Raw genomic sequence first — 16,499 nt, 5'->3', positions numbered from 1 at the left:
CCTGAGACCCTGACCTCCTGCGTTCCTCCTGAGACCCTGACCTCCTGCGTTCCTCCTGAGACCCTGACCTCCTGCGTTCCACCCGAGACCGAGACTCCCTGCGTTCCACCCGAGACCGAGACTCCCTGCGTTCCACCCGAGACCGAGACTCCCTGCGTTCCACCCGAGACCGAGACTCCCTGCGTTCCACCCGAGACCGAGACTCCCTGCGTTCCACCCGAGACCGAGACTCCCTGCGTTCCACCCGAGACCCTGACCTTCTGCGTTCCTCCAGAGACCCTGACCTTCTGCGTTCCTCCAGAGACCCTGACCTTCTGCGTTCCTCCAGAGACCCTGACCTTCTGCGTTCCTCCAGAGACCCCCAGCGTTCCTCCAGAGACTCTGACCCCCAGCGTTCCTCCAGAGACCGAGACCCCCAGTGTTCCGACCGAGACCCCCAGTGTTCCACCTGAGACCGAGACCCCCTGTGCTCCGACCGAGACCCTGCCTCGGGGGGCTCGTCGTCGCCGTCTGTGGGCGGCCCCCGGGACTCATCATCACAGCCTCCAGCGCCGCGGACGGCCGCCGGACCGCCTCCGTGGTTCCCGCCTCCAGCGCCGCGGACGGCCGCCGGACCGCCTCCGTGGTTCCCGCCTCCAGCGCCGCGGACGGCCGCCGGACCGCCTCCGTGGTTCCCGCCTCCAGCGCCGCGGACGGCCGCCGGACCGCCTCTGTGGTTCCCGCCTCCAGCGCCGCGGACGGCCGCCGGACCGCCTCTGTGGTTCCCGCCTCCAGCGCCGCGGTCGACCGCCGGACCACCTCCGTGGTTCCCGCCTCCTTTGCCTCCGCCCACCCTGTGGGTAGTTTTTTGTTTCTTTTTGGACTCTTGGCCCTTCCCGTGTTTCCGCCCGCAATGGTGGGTTGTTTTTTGTTATTTCGGACTCTGGCCCGCCGTCCAGCGCCCCTCCGCCCACCCTTGTTGTGTTTTTGTTTTTTGGGCGTCTAGTAGCCGCCCTTGAGGGGGGGGTACTGTCAGGATCTGTGTTTTTCTGTGTTTATTTAGAGTTTTCTGTGTCCTTTAGTCTCTTCGTTGTCCTGTCCTCCCCTTGATTGTTCCCAGGTGTGTCTCGTTTCTGTGATTACCCTCCCGTGTATTTAACTCCACCTGTGTTCCTTGTTCCTCGTCGGGTCCTCGTCAATGTTTAGTCTCCTCGTGTTCAGTTTGTGTTACTCCTGCTCGTTGTTTGGACTAAGTTATTTTCATTAAAAACATCATAATTCATCATTCCTGGGTCCGCTGCCTCTGCCTCACCACCTCACACCCGCACCGCTTCATGACAGAAGGACCCGACCAGACCGAACGGTGAGGTAGCAGCTTATGGCCCAGCATGACCTGGAGGAGTGGATCCAGCAGCAGTTGGAGTTGGCTCAGCGGGATCTCTACAGGGACGTAGAGATCCTGCCATCTCCGCTGCTGCTGGAAGAAATGGGACTGGACTCAGACTACACCCTGGCGATTAACAAATGTCTGATCCCACCAGTCACCACCCCAAAGCCCTCCGGATTCGGCCCCCGCCGTGACTCACGCCGGGGGAGACAGCGACGTGAGCCGCCGGTGAACCCGGCCCCTCGTCGCCTTCCGGATCCGTCACCTCCGCTGTCAGCCCGGAGACGGCGACGTGAGCCGCCGGCAGACCCGGCCCCTCGTCGCTTTCCGGAGGCGCCACCTCCGCTGCCTGGTCGGAGACAACGACGTGAGCCGCCGGTGCACCCGGCCCCTCGTCGCTTTCCGGAGCCGCAGCCGGTCCCAAGGCTTCGCTCCGGCTCGCCTCCGCAGCCGTTTCCCAGGCTTCGCTGCGGCTCGCCTCCGCAGCCGTTTCCCAGGCTTCGCTGCGGCTCGCCCCCGCAGCCGTTTCCCAGGCTTCGCTGCGGCTCGCCCCCGCAGCCGGTTCCAAGGCTTCGCTGCGGCTCGCCCCCGCAGCCGGCCCCGAGGCTCCGCTCCGGCTCACCTCCAGCCGGCGCACCCGAGGCCGAATCAGCCGGCGTTCCAGCCGGCGCACCCGAGGCCGAATCAGCCGGCGTTCCAGCCGGCGCACCCGAGGCCGAATCAGCCGGCGTTCCAGCCGGCGCACCCGAGGCCGAATCAGCCGGCGTTCCAGCCGGCGCACCAGAGACCGAGACTCCCAGTGTTCCTCCAGAGACCCTGACCTTCTGCGTTCCTCCAGAGACCCTGACCTTCTGCGTTCCTCCAGAGACCCTGACCTTCTGCGTTCCTTCCGAGACTCCCAGTGTTCCTTCCGAGACTCCCAGTGTTCCTTCCGAGACTCCCAGTGTTCCTTCTGAGACTCCCAGTGTTCCTTCCGAGACCCAGACCCCCAGCGTTCCGACCGAGACTCCCAGTGTTCCGACTCAGACTCCCTGCGTTCCTCCAGAGACTCCCTGCGTTCCACCCGAGACCGAGACTCCCTGCGTTCCACCCGAGACCGAGACTCCCTGCGTTCCACCCGAGACCGAGACCCTCTACGTTCCCTCCGAGACCCCGACTCCCGAGACCCTCTGCGTTACTTCCGAGACCCCGACTCCCGAGACCCGCTGCGTTCCTTCCGAGACCCGCTGCGTTCCTTCCGAGACCCCGACGACCAAGACCCCCTGCGTTCCTCATAAGATTCCCAGTGTTCCGACTCAGACTCCCGGCGTTCCCACTGAGACCCCCTGTGCTCCACCAGAGACCCTGCCTGGGGGGGCTCGTCATCGCCGTCTGAGGGCGGCCCCCGGGACTCCCCATTGCCACCTCCTGCGCCGCGGACGGCCGCCGGACCGCCTCCGTGGTTCCCGCCTCCAGCGCCGCGGACGGCTGCCGGACCGCCTCCAGGGTTCCCGCCTCCAGCGCCGCGGACGGCCGCCGGACCGCCTCCGTGGTTCCCGCCTCCAGCGCCGCGGACGGCCGCCGGACCGCCTCCGTGGTTCCCGCCTCCAGCGCCGCGGACGGCCGCCGGACCGCCTCCGTGGTTCCCGCCTCCAGCGCCGCGGACGACCGCCGGACCGCCTCCGTGGTTCTCGCCTCCAGCGCCGCGGACGGCCGCCAGACCACCTCCGTGGTTTCTGCCTCCTGCATTCCCGCCCACCCTGGTTGGGCTGGCTGTTTTTTGTTGTTTTGGACTATTAGTGTTTCCTTTGCCTCCGCCCACCCTGTGGGTAGTTTTTTGTTGTTTTTGGACTCTTGGCCCTTCCTGTGTTTCCGCCCACTAGTGGGTTGTTTTTTGTTTTTTTTCTGGACTCTGGCCCCCCGTCCAGCGCCCCTCCGCCCACCCTTGTTGTGTTTTTGTTTTGTGGGCGTCTGGTAGCCGCCCTTGAAGGGGGGGTATTGTCAGGATCTGTGTTTTTCTGTGTTTATTTAGAGTTTTCTGTGTCCTTAAGTCTCTTCGTTGTCCTGTCCTCCCCTTGATTGTTCCCAGGTGTGTCTCGTCTCTGTGATTACCCTCCCATGTATTTAACTCCACCTGTGTTCCTTGTTCCTCGTCGGGTCCTCGTCAATTTTTCGTCAATGTTAGCTTCAGTGTCGTCAGTGTTTCCGTGTGCCTGCTGTCCGTTGTTTTGACCGGTTCTCATCATTAAATCCTCATATTCATCATTCCTGGGTCCGCTGCATTCTGCCTCACCACTCTCACCACCCGCACTTCATGACATTGTTAGCATAAAAGAGCAAATAATATGACAGAAACTCTACGTTGAAGTTCAAAGTGAGCATCATGAAGGAGGAGGAAAGAGGTTGTAAGTGATTTTGACTATTCATATTTGCAAAATCTTTCTGATTGGTCCAGAGGCTTTCCAGAAGACTTAGGTCTAATGACTCTGTAGATTTGGACATGGTGTACAGTATGTGTTTATGAATCATCAGGCTGCTTCAGTTTCAATCGTCCTTGTTAATTCACTTTTCAAATTGTTTTTTTTCATTTATGCTTTTTCTTTTACACATTTCTAAATGTGTAAATGCTCGCCTCGCCACTCTGACTGAAGCGGCAGACCGTTATTTTTTCCACCACACATGAATATTTAAGGCAATTTTTTGCTCTCAGCAAACACACATCGGTGAAAACTGAAACCTTTTTCTCTCTAGGTGTCTCCCCAGGGAGTGGGGCTGTCAGTTACCCACATGATCTCACTTCCAATAAATTTATTGCTACTCTAGTGGTTCGTTGGGAGATTTTATTGCAGCTAGTATTGAAAATTTTATAGTTTTTCGCATTATAGGGAGTCTCTCTGCCCTGCTCGTAATGCATCATGATGTTTTTAGGTAATTCGACTAAAGATAAACAGAGACACGCTCATAATGCGGCAAAGGGAGCCACTTATGTGAATTTGAACTCCCGAGTCAGCAGACAGAGAGAAAAAAACAACAAAAAAACCCCGTTTAGTTCCTTTGGTGAATGCGTTTGGTTTATTCTACCCTAAAAAGACAACAACAACATCCCAGTAGAAAGCATGAACCACGTTTAAGTGTAAGATGAAGATACTTGCTGACACGGCAACCTTTACTTGGGAACAGGTCAGGGTGAGGTACCTTCCGGACTGCAGAGTAGGAATCTTTGATCCAGACTGGAATTAATGTCAAACGGGAAAAAAATGAAGGCTTTTCTTTCACTGTCAGGTGTCCTGCTTTGCTATCTGGAATCTGGAAATAGCAAAAACACTGAAATGGCAGATTGAATGTTTAATAAGACTTTACATGGTGAACGTAAATGTCAGTGGCATTGACTTTTACCCCTGTAAACAAACACCTGCGTATTCAGTTCTTGAGTTCACACCTGCTGTCCGTTCTTAGCTGAAATTAAGTTAAGCTCTCTAGGTAGGTTTGTCCTTACATTTGCTCATTTCAACCCTTCAGCTGGTGCCACAGTTTCCAGACGAGTTACAAAAGATTAAAATCACGTCCCTGTGCAAAGGAATTAGTCAGGAGAAGAATACGAGTAAAAGGCACGGCACTACATGTCACTTGAAATTCAACTGTATTCAAAAAACTATTGGTTTTTTGTAAAACCAATAAAGGTTTGACAGAAAACTGGACAATCTGCTGTATTGTAGATGTCCAGCTTTTGCAGGGTTTAAGTAGCACGATCGCCTTGAGACACCTCAATAGCCATTTATTTCTGCATGTTTCAAGAGTTTAAACACCAAATACACCTTGACATGAATTACTATGTGCAGTAGAAACTGTGTTAGCACTACCACAGAAGCCAAGATAGACAATTTTCCTTATCTCCTCCTAAGAGTACAGGCAATCAGCACAGAGGAAATTGAACAGAACTCCTGGATTGGCTGCTTTGCAAGTGCAAACCAATAATAGTACCAAAATATTTCCGCTTAATGTTTTCTATTCAATATTCTAGATGTGCTTTACAAAAACATGTGTGAATTGGTAAATGCTCCACAAATACACTGTCGTTATGTATTCACAGAAATACCGTACATAACAACAGAAAAATCCACAAATAGGTGAAATACTGCACCCCCAGTTAGTGGGGATCCACTGTCTCCTCAGTCTGATTGGAATTTGGAAAAGTCAGGACATACGGAGCATCTGTCCTCGAAGACGTTTGTTTGTAATGTGACGTGGTCTAAATACGTTAGCAAGGCGATGAAGAATCTCAAAAGGCGGTAAAGTGCAAATCTAGTGCCGGTGTCTGTTACGTTGGGTCGTGGTGGCTGGACACACTGATTAAGATGAAGGTTGCTGGTATTTTGAGGTTCCTCATCAGAGCCGGGTACTGCGAAACACTCGGCGCACCAGGGCGGACCTCCAGCCTCCACGAGGTGCCGTGGGAGCTTGACAGTCTGCCGTCAGAGGGACCAAGAGTGAGAGGACTGTTGAAGGATGGAGACGAGGGGATCTAGACGGTGTATTTATATCCCTCATGTCTCACAACTTACAAATTGATAGACAGGCAAACTAAGAGCTTCTGTCACCCAGAATTCTCCATGGCAGCGCCTCACCCTGTGCTCATCTGGGCCCCGAAGGAGAAAAGCAGCAAAAAAACAAAACTGATTTGTACTGCAACATGAGGGCATCTTCAGTTTTATTTTTATTTATTTTTTGGGGGGGGGGTCAATACTCATCCTTCTTCTATTTCAGTTGCTCCCACCGACAAGTGTGATGACGGGTTTTGTTGGAAAATGAGAATCAACAAAATGTTGACATAAAATTTTGACTAAAGCAGTGACTCAGTTCTTCTCACAGAACTAAAAGATTACCTGAGACATCCACAGCAAACCTGTGATAAGATCATTCACTGCTTTCATCCAGAAGGCTGGATTATGTATGTACAACTATTATGATAAACCTCGTGGCAAAAATGTTGATCCTCAAAGGGGTAAAAGCCAGTCAGGGCTAAAATTAGACCTGCAAACTGAGTGTGAAGCACTGGAGCAGAGCACAACAACCTCGCCCGTGTTCTTAAAGGTTATTTTCATGCCGGATTGGATCTACAGCCTCAAAACCACAGCATATCGGGGATTTGGAAGATTTCTCAAAATGCAATTCTATATTTGGTGAGGGCATTCAAATTCACCATAAAAGAATAAACCCTTCAGATAATCATCTGCTAATCGTGACAAACCTGGCAGACAGAAGCTGTTTTTCCACCGAGATGGAGGTTTTCCTACCTGTCAAAATGAGTTAACGGTGTAATAAGGTGGTGAGTAATGTTCCCCCCGCATCTCCGAGGGCTGTGCTGTGAGATAAATGACACGATCAATAAGTCTCAGCAGTGCAGTGCTCACCTGTTCCCCAATTCAGAGTCGTGAAAGGCTACGCATTCAGACAGACGAGAGGGAGAGAGAAAAGAAAGAGGGAGAGAATCCTTCATCGGATAAGAATGGGTGGCCGGTGGAAGAATGAGGTTGGTGAAGCTCCTTGGAGAGTTTATAAGAAATCACAGATCACCCACAAACGAGTATGCACACACACACCCCCACACGCACCCCCTCACACACACGCACCCCTTGTTACGCAAGATTTGTTTCAGCAACGGTGGAACTATGTGTGTGTGTGTGTTGACTTGGGACACAGCTGTAAGTCTTTGTGAACGTTCAGTGTCCCAGCAGACGTGTGCTTTGGCTGCTTTACCTCTTTGTCAACATTTGTGATTTCCCAACTTGCTTCTTGTGAAAGATGTAAAAAAAACTAAACTAAACTAAAATAAAAAATTTTTGGTACAGGCTTTGTGAGAGTAAGCATACCAGAAAAACTTTTTTTTAAATTATTTTTTACATTTTCTCAAGTTACAAACGCAAGTTTCTGAAAGCTTTTACAAATAAGGATCTATGATCATTTGCCTCAGAGGTCATGGGGCCCACAAGTTTGTAATTAACAGTTCCTGGAGAGGTTTTTAGTCAGTCATTAGAAAATGAAAAAAGACAAAACAAAACAAAAAAAGCAAAACCTAAAACCCTCGACCTTAAAAGACAGCAGTGATCGGAAAAGCAACCAAAACCCTGCTGGTAGCACCGGAGGAACAGCGGCGCTCCTCAGCTCACGGAAAGGGGCCACGGGGAGGGGAATCTATTCATAAGATAAATATTAATCCACAAATTTAGTTTTTTTATTGGGAGTGTGACAAGACGGAAGCCAACGCTTAAACAGAACCAGAAGGAGCCATGTTTGCAGTTTGCCCTTGCACATGGAGGATGAAAAATGTGGAAGAGATTGTTCAGGTCAGATGAAACCAACATTGAGAGCGTGTGGCGGAAAACTAACACTGCACATCCCGCTACACACATTATGTCATGGTGGAAACACTTTGTGCTGCGTCAAACTGAGGAGATGCTTTTCTTCAGCAAGTACAGGAAAAAATGTGCAGAGTAGTTGGGAAGATGGAGGGAGTTTAATACAGAGCGACAATGGAAAACCTTGTAAAGCTGAAAAACACTTGAGACTGAGGCAGAGGTTCACCTTCCAACGGGATGACGACCCGAAAACAAACAGCCAGAGATACAATGGAATAGTTTGGATCAATTTGTGAGTTAAAGACCTAACAGCCTCTATCCAATCTGAAGACAAGTTTATTTCTAGATATGCAAAGCTGGAAGAGACCTGCAGTGGTAATTTGCAGCAAAAGGTGGTTCTACAAAATATTGACTCAGGGGTGTTAAACACAAATCCCACATTACTTACAACCACGTTAAAATCTACACGTCCTTTTCTTCCCACTTGACAATTTTGCACTGTTTTGTGCTGGTCTGTAGCATAAAAGTGAAAGTGGAGCCCTGACTTAAAATCCCTCTAGGAACACATACAACTACAAATCATAGAATTATATATAAAAAAAACAATAACATTTAAGCCTAGAAAACAACTGAATGTCATAAAAGGAAAGGCGATCATCCATGAGCGATCGCTGATTTGAGGTTTCTGTGTAATACGGCCAAACATCGCCACTTTGCTCTCACCTTCATAGCAACAAGTTTTTCTTCCAGAAGTTCTGTGGTACATTTGGATGGGACTTTGTTCACCTCACTTAGACTGTTTGGAGAGACAATAGCTAATTGTCCTAAATATACTGCTAGGAACCTGCGAACCTGGTTCTCTGATAGCTCTGAAGTCTTAAATGGATTTCTGGCAGCTGTCTTCAATGTTTTCCACATATTGATTTTCTTATTAGCTGCAGAGCAATTTTGTTTGGAAGGTGGTCGGGCTTGTATTGGATCAGCACTAATGTGTTTTCTTTAACACACACACACACACACACGCCCACCCCCGCATGCCTGCACACACACGCAGGCACACACACATTTCTCCTTTGAACAATCTGCAGTTGGTCACTCTTAGCTTTTGTTGGATGCTGCTGCTGAGTACTGGAAACATTTAGATTGTTTTAATCATTTTCTTTTTACTTCATGTAGAAAATTTATAAGGTTCATCAGTAGGACAACAAACCAAATTGATATATTTAGTTAGCATTTCCAAAATCAACAGACAAGTTATCACCTCCCCATCTCCACTGGTTACTGAGTGAAAGACTCGGTGCTCCTTGGACTGTTTGCTATTTCATCATAACTATGGAAACAAAGAAAAATCTAACTCTAGACATTATAGCTCATTAGTATGCTGCTAGTGGATTTACTATTAATGATGTCTGTCTGCTAAAATGTGTCTGAAAGCCGACAGAAACAAACAGTCCTGCTTCTATAAGCAGTCCAGACTCAAGCAACAGGTTCCAAAGTGTTTGCTCTCGGTATTCGTGCGGCCCTGCTCTCCACATTAAAGGGATAACTGCTGAGAAGATGGAAACTCAGACTTGTCTCTTCTGCATAATAAATCTGTGACAGAGAGCTGGAGTGTCCAAAAATAACCTGCGAGTTTTGCTCACTCACATAATGTCTCATATTTTTCATCGGTACCCGAGGTCCACGTAAAAACTAGATCGGAAATATTCATTCATCTCTAAAGTAAGTGTGTGTCGGTGAGAACAAAATTAGTGGCGTTCGGCTATTCAGTGACAATTCTGAAATGTATTCAAACTTAGTTCATTAAGCGTTCCTCAAGAAACGCTCCGTCCGTTTAAAGCCATAAATGATTCAGTTACTCTTAATAAAAAGTGTGAGAATAGAAAATTGTGGGGGGGAAAAAAGGATGCTTCTGGTACATACATACATTTTTATTCATTTCACAAAACAAAAGACAAAATATAAATAGGTGGTAGTGAGTGGCAGGGTGATGGAGAACGAATGAATATAAAACACAAACTTACAGGTGAGGCACAAGGAGAACAGCACAAACAATCGAGGAGAGAACAGCAGAGAAACAGGTGAACAAGAGGATAAAAAGAAACTGGTATGTTGAGGAAAACATGGAGAACAGCACTGGAGAAAGGTGGAACAGTTTTCTGAAGAGTGGGAGCTGGAAGACTCTCACTCTTCCAGAGCTGGAAGAGCTGGAAGACTCTTCCAGTGAAGAGAGCAATGAAATCATGAGAACAAACTGGAAATGCGCAGAATACACAGTGCATGATTGATTTTTGATAAGGCAGGTGACAGACCTAAAAAAAAAAAAAGTTTTCTTCCCTCAGATCCCTTTTAACGACAAGTGTTTAGAAGTTGTTCCTGAAACTTGGTGCTTAAATTTCAGAGAGAACGAAAGAAGCATTCTTCGAACTTTTGATACATTTGTGGCTGGAACAGACCATCACACAGAGATGGAGGAAGAATTTTAAATGAATGTCCAAAGCACTGACAGAATGATGGAACAGGCACAACAACAAAGTGAAACAAAACATGTACCTTGTGCTCAGGATAACTGAGCATAAGGTAAAGAACAAGCTTTTGTCCCATTTAGCCCCATCAGAAAAAATCTGCATCAGATAGCAATCTAAATTTTACAATTGCCGTGTTTCCATTAAATAACAAACACAATTAAAAGTACATGTGTGTGAATAAGTTTGCTCACCCACTAAGTACTTTAAAAAAAAAAAGCCGTACAATGATCCCCCAACTACTTTCTATCATCTTCTTCTTCACGGTTTGTGCCAGTGTCAACATCCGGTTGTTGATCACATGAGACAAAAAAAAGGGTTTCCATTGCAGTTTTGCAAAATAAACCAATCTCGATACGGCTAAAACGCCGCCTCATCCTAGGGCCAAAACTTTTTATGGACAAATGGAAGTTCTTTTTTTTTTAATCAAAATTGTCATGTTTCCATTGAGCAAATTTATTTTACGAAGTCATATTGCTCAGCTGTATGGCCAACAGAAACACAGCTCCAGACACTGATGTTTCCACAGTTTCCAGTTCATGGTAACTTTTCATACTGGTTTGCTCCTGAGCATGCTCTTTAATCTCCTTCCACCTGAGTTTAGCATCTTCCAGACCTTATAGAAGTGGCAATTTGCAGCTAAGTCCAGCTGTTTGAACCTCTTGACGTTGGAATCTTTAGTACTTTACAAAAGGTTCAGAAACATTTCCCCCAACTTTCCCCTTAGACACAGATTTAGGAAGACTTTGCCGTAGTTTGACTATTGAAACATTTTAGGCCGTCAAAAAAAATGACAATAGGTACAATTAAAACTTTCTAAAAGCTATTGGTGAATTCATGCATCTACAGTACCTTGCAATATTTAAGATGGGAGAACATTGTTGCAGTTGTTTGATGTTTCAGAATTTCACCCTGCAAAAAGACGGTAAAATAAATAATTGAATGCCCCAAATGATTCTTACATTACCGTCTCTGATAGTTGTATGCAAACTTTTGATTTCAGTTGTAGTTAGTCACGTTATAAACCGTGTGAGGACACCACAAAGGAGTAATCTGGAATATAAAACTCAAGATGTTTTCTAATCAACAAGTTATTTGTGCTGAGACTGACAGTTGGCCAGTGTCTTGATTTCATCCGGATGCAATCATCAAGCGCTCTGTGGATGTTCTCTTCCTTTGCATGTCGGCAGGAGGAAATCCGCTCCAAATTACCCTTAGGCTTTGTGTGACATCCTAATGAGGACTTCGGTAAACATTTGCACAAGAGACATGTTCCATCTTACCAAGGACCGCTGTTTCTAGCTGCCGTAAAGTGGAAAGGCTCTTCGTAGGGCCATGCAGATAAACGATGCTCTCCATCTGACCACAGAGGGAATACACATCTGTTCACTCTGAAACTGACGGGGATGTACAGTATCTGTCATCTCTCTCTGTTCCTTCTGTTCCTTCTCTCTCTCTCTGTTATTCAGTATTCAAAGCCAGGCCTTATATCCGTCTCTAACTCTGCACAGAATGCGTTTGTTGGGAATCAGAAAAACCACTGGGATTCTCTAGTGCACAGGTGTCAAACTCCAGTCCTCAAGGGCCGGTGTCCTGCAGTTTTTAGATGTGCCACAGGTACAAACCACTGAAATGAAATGGCTTAATTACCTCCTCTTTGTGTAGATCAGTTCTCCAGAGCCTTGCTAATGACCTAATTATTCTATTCAGGTGGTGCTGCAGAGGCACATCTAAACGTTGCAGGACACTGGCCCTTGAGGACTGGAGTTTGACACCCCTGCTCTAGTGGGTTCCTTTGTCTGTTCTTGTGTTTAATTTGTCTTTTAATGGTTTTTCTTACCCTTTTTTTATGAGATCATTGTCATTTGCTGTCATTATTTGGCTTCTTTTTCACTCATTTTCAATCCGTCGTTTTGCATTTTGTGGAGTATGTGTTTAGAAATCGGCAGAGAACCAGAGGAGAAATATTCAGCTGATTTATCTACAGTGGGACTGCAACAAGGACTCAGTATGGGGCCTGCAGTAAATTCACAGAGTACAATATATAATATACACCTTCTAATTCAATGGGTTTTCTTTATTTTCATGACTATTTATAAGGCAAGAAATCCCACTTATTAACCTGACAGGGCACACCTATGAAGTGAAAACCATTTCAGGTGACTACCTCTTGAAGCTCATCAAGAAAATGCAGAGTGTGTGCAAAGCAGTAATCACAGCAAAAGGTTGCTACTTTGAAGAAACTAGAATATAAGGGGTATTTTCAGTTGTTTTACACTGTTTTGTTTAGTGCATATTTCCACGTGTTATTCATAGTTTTGATGCCTTCAGTGTGAATCTACAATGTCAATAGTCATGAAAATAAAGGAAACTCATTGAATTAAAAGGTGTGTCCAAACTTTTGGTCTGTACTGTATACTAATAGTTTATATTAAAAACTGTCGGGTGGTGAAGGTAGCAGGTAGTGACATCAACATTATATGTAAATAAAGCAAAACTAAAGTAAATGCAAAATAAAAGTAACATGCATTGCCTACTTTTCCACAATTGCAAATGGGATCCTGCCAGGATAAGCAGGAATTATGGATGGATGGATGAATGCTTCACATTGACTCTTTTCCTATTTTGGTAAAAAGCAGGAAGAGGAAGTGCAGAAAGTTATTGCCTCATCAAAACTAGCCCCTGTTGTTTCCCCCAAATGTAGGTCATTAGCCAGTAGTTTGGCTGCTTCATTAATACGTATTAATCCATTTGACGTGACAGGCCTTGTAAATCACCTCTTATGGAAGGAGGGCTCACTCTGCCTCTCACTATCGATTAACGCGATCGAGGCGTCTCGGTGCGTGCCCAATGCGGAAGCATCACACACCCGACGACGTGGAGACGTGACCGTCTTTGAGGAAGCGCCTCCGCGGATCTCGCGCCGGGAGACGCAAGGTCACTGAGCCTAGCAGATGAAAGAGCTCGGAGCACGGAAGCTTCTGTAAACTCGGTTTGCCAACACGGACGAAGAAGCCACTGTAGCATGACAGGATCTCATGAATTAAACAGTGATCTCATTAGCGGCAATAGAATCACAAGAGCTGGCTTTCTCCAACTTGGCTGTTATCTGCCCACTTCCATGGCTCCTTGTTTCTATTAGCTAAAACGGCTCTCCCCAGCTGGACGGCAAGAAAAGGGTTGCAGGGAGGCAAAGCTGGACATAGAGGGTATCTCTACCAAGAGGGTAGCACACACACACACACGCATGCACGCACGCCCTCACGCATATGCAAACAGAGGCCAGATGCATCTCAATTCCAATTAGGTAATGGGAGCCGACAGCAGGCATGAGCAAACTGCACGTGCGCTCGGAGCCAGAGAGTTGGACGGATCGTTTGGCGTTTCAGAGGCTCCTTGACCAAGAGAAGAAGGCAGGTGGTCACACCAGAAGCAAAAAGTGATAGCAGTGAATCACCTCTGGAGGACTGAGAAGTTTTCTGGGAGGTGGTGATGCAGCATGGGCAACCTAAATGTAGAAGAGAGAGAGAGAGAGATAAAAGGATGCTGATATGAATGACAGATTGAAGTTGATAGACTGCAAATAAAGGAGCGGCCAGCTTGAACAGAGGGAATAATTGATTGTCAGGGTGAGGATATCCTTCTTCCTCTCTTGCGTTCGGCAACACTGGACCGGCGTCGCACACAAATTCCTGTCAGGAGGGTAAATGTGGCCGCAGACGTACAGCTTTGGCTTGGATCGGCGCATCAGCCGCGCACAGGAAGTCATATTCTGAAATTTACTGTCACAGATAAAATGTCAGTCATGCAGCAAGCCGGCCTCTCCTTTTCTTTCTTTCTTTCTGTCTTTCTTTCTTTCTTCCTCCCTCCGTTTCCGTAGAACCGACTCACCACACACACAGAGAGGAGCACCGATAACGCTGAACCCAGTGACAGAATGAACCCAGTTAATCTGCTTTTTTTCCCCCCATTTAGGCTGGCTTCATTTTGCACATCTGTCATGCTTACATGTTGTTGTAAGTTTTCTCATATAGTCGCCCATTTTAACAAGCTATCCCTCTCTCCCTCTCTCTGTCTCAATGTGGTTTGGGGTCAATGAGCTCCACCCTGTGTAATGACAATGGCAGAAGACATAGTAAGACACCGCACAGTAGGTTCTGTGTGTGTCGGGTGTAGCAGGGTCAAGTGAATCAAATGGCATTCTTCTTCATCAATGTTCCACTGGAACAGAGATGCCTCTCTCCACTTCCTAAAAGCACAGTTGTGGTGAGAAAAAGAGAGACTCCCTTCAGATCCGAGGACTGTCTCTGAGATTCTTTGTAATCCTGCAACAAGCCAAGAATCAACCTTGGATAATCATTCTGTTGTTTACTGAAGACATACTGCCACTACAAGACAACACTCCATACGGGCTTTCATGTCAGAATGATGTGGAAAACACTGATAGCATTATCCACTTTGCTGAATTCAGCAGTAATCTCCCATAAAAGTTCAATCATGTCCAATTTGTAGTTTTTCGAAAGGGATAGTTTGACAGTTTTTTTAAACTTCAGTTGAGAAATTAATGCATAAACATGAGTCCTACTAATATTCAATTTCATACCTCAAGTCTTAAAACCACACTAAGGTCCAGTCTAACATGGTGAAGATGCACAGGATGTCTAACAGAAACTATCTTTATTTTGATCTGTGGGTTCTGTCTCTTCTCTTAAGAAGTCAATTTTCAAACAAGGATGGATGTAGAGACAAAAACAAATATTTACATAGACCAGATAAAAAGATACATACAGATTTTGTTTTGGCACTTTGGCTGTATGCTTTGGGTCATTGTCCACTTGGTAGACCTGTTTGCACCCAGGCTTTGATTTCCTGACTGATGTCCTTGGATGTCATTTCAACATTTCATTCCACACGGTTCCATATTACTTTCATCAGACCTCAAGAAATATCTCAGAAAATAAAGATCTCTGTCCCTGTGTTCATCTGCAAACACCAATCTGACTTTTTATGATTTTTTTTGGCACAACGGCTTCCTAAAAAAATCTCTTACATATTCTTTCTCATTATTGTTGAATTTAGCAAATAGAAATAATGTTGGTAATTCCAACTGACCAAACACCAGATAAGTTTGGTCTGACCTAAATTTAGACAATGAAAAAAAAATGTTTATGTCTTTTATGTAAACTTCTGGTTTTAAGTGAAAGTTAAATCACTATAATAGTATCTTTGTTCTTTAGAAATTCTGATATTTTATATAAGAGAATAAAAAATTAAGCATGGAAACATAAATGCTGTGGTCAATTTTCATTTTTTCATACTCATCCAAACTTCCCAACAGGTCATGCTTTTCCACATTAATGCCTTCCATTGAATAAAAAATGAAACAAATCATTGGAGATAAACTTGTTTCTTTTAAAATACAGAGTAGCTAAAGTTTTTGTAATCCAGACATTTATTTATGTGTCATTTACACATGACTGCTACAAACCTGTGAAATTATTTTAATGATCAGTATTGTTGACTGAACTCAGGTCAGCTTTTTCTTCTTTGCGTTCCTCCACTTCAGATCTGTTAAATGCACCAAAAAGATTGACTGCAGCCTAATTAAGGACAGTTCTTAATATAATAAACCAGAAATGGCAGGGTAGGCTTTTTAAAGATCAAACATCAGCTTGAAAACCACAACCAGTGCAGCCCTAAAATGAAGCACCATAATAGCCAATAAAAGAACTCCCTGGGTGGCACAAATAATAATGTAAGTCAACTGAAACCCCAATTGAACAAGCAAGTTTTAAACTACTTTTTTAAGACTGCAGTAAACTAAAACAAAGTTTTAGTAATGGACTGTTTCACTTGGACTGGTGTTAAATCATAGGTGTGAGACTTCGAACAAACTCTGAAGCCAGTGAGCAGTAGTATCATTTGTGAGAAGATTAAACATGCAATCTGCAGTCTTACTGTTTACTGCTCTATATGTTAGAGTAAGAACTTTAAAACAAACTCTAAAATCTATAGGAGGACAAGGTAGAGATGTGAGAAAGGGTTAACTTTCCCAAACTAGTAAACAGGGGACTGCAATAATCTAATTGCAGGAACACAAATAAATGCTGTTATTTCTGTTATCAGGTCAGAGAAGGGAAGCACTGTGAAGGCCTATTGTAATTGCAGGATTTCTTATTATTTTTTCCAACAAAGTACACGACTTTTTGGTGCCTTTAAAATATTCAAAAATTCATCAAACTTCACCCAAAATTGCTCCCTAACTAAAAATTT

General features: G+C 45.8%; 1 protein-coding gene across 1 annotated transcript in view; it reads right to left on the bottom strand.

Moving 5' to 3' along the window:
- Window positions 1-13,087: 13,087 nt before the first annotated feature.
- Window positions 13,088-16,499, bottom strand: part of LOC116716539 (cadherin-4-like) — a 34,113-nt gene continuing 30,701 nt past the window's right edge. The window contains exon 11 of the mRNA XM_032557361.1: window positions 13,088-13,173. Coding sequence (XP_032413252.1) covers window positions 13,088-13,173 — 86 coding nt within the window. The remainder of the gene's footprint in view (window positions 13,174-16,499) is intronic.

The sequence above is a fragment of the Xiphophorus hellerii genome, unplaced genomic scaffold, assembly GCF_003331165.1.
Source record: "Xiphophorus hellerii strain 12219 unplaced genomic scaffold, Xiphophorus_hellerii-4.1 PGA_scaffold_64__1_contigs__length_250000, whole genome shotgun sequence".
Lineage (NCBI taxonomy): Eukaryota > Metazoa > Chordata > Actinopteri > Cyprinodontiformes > Poeciliidae > Xiphophorus > Xiphophorus hellerii.
This window is presented reverse-complemented; position numbering and strand designations above follow the sequence as displayed.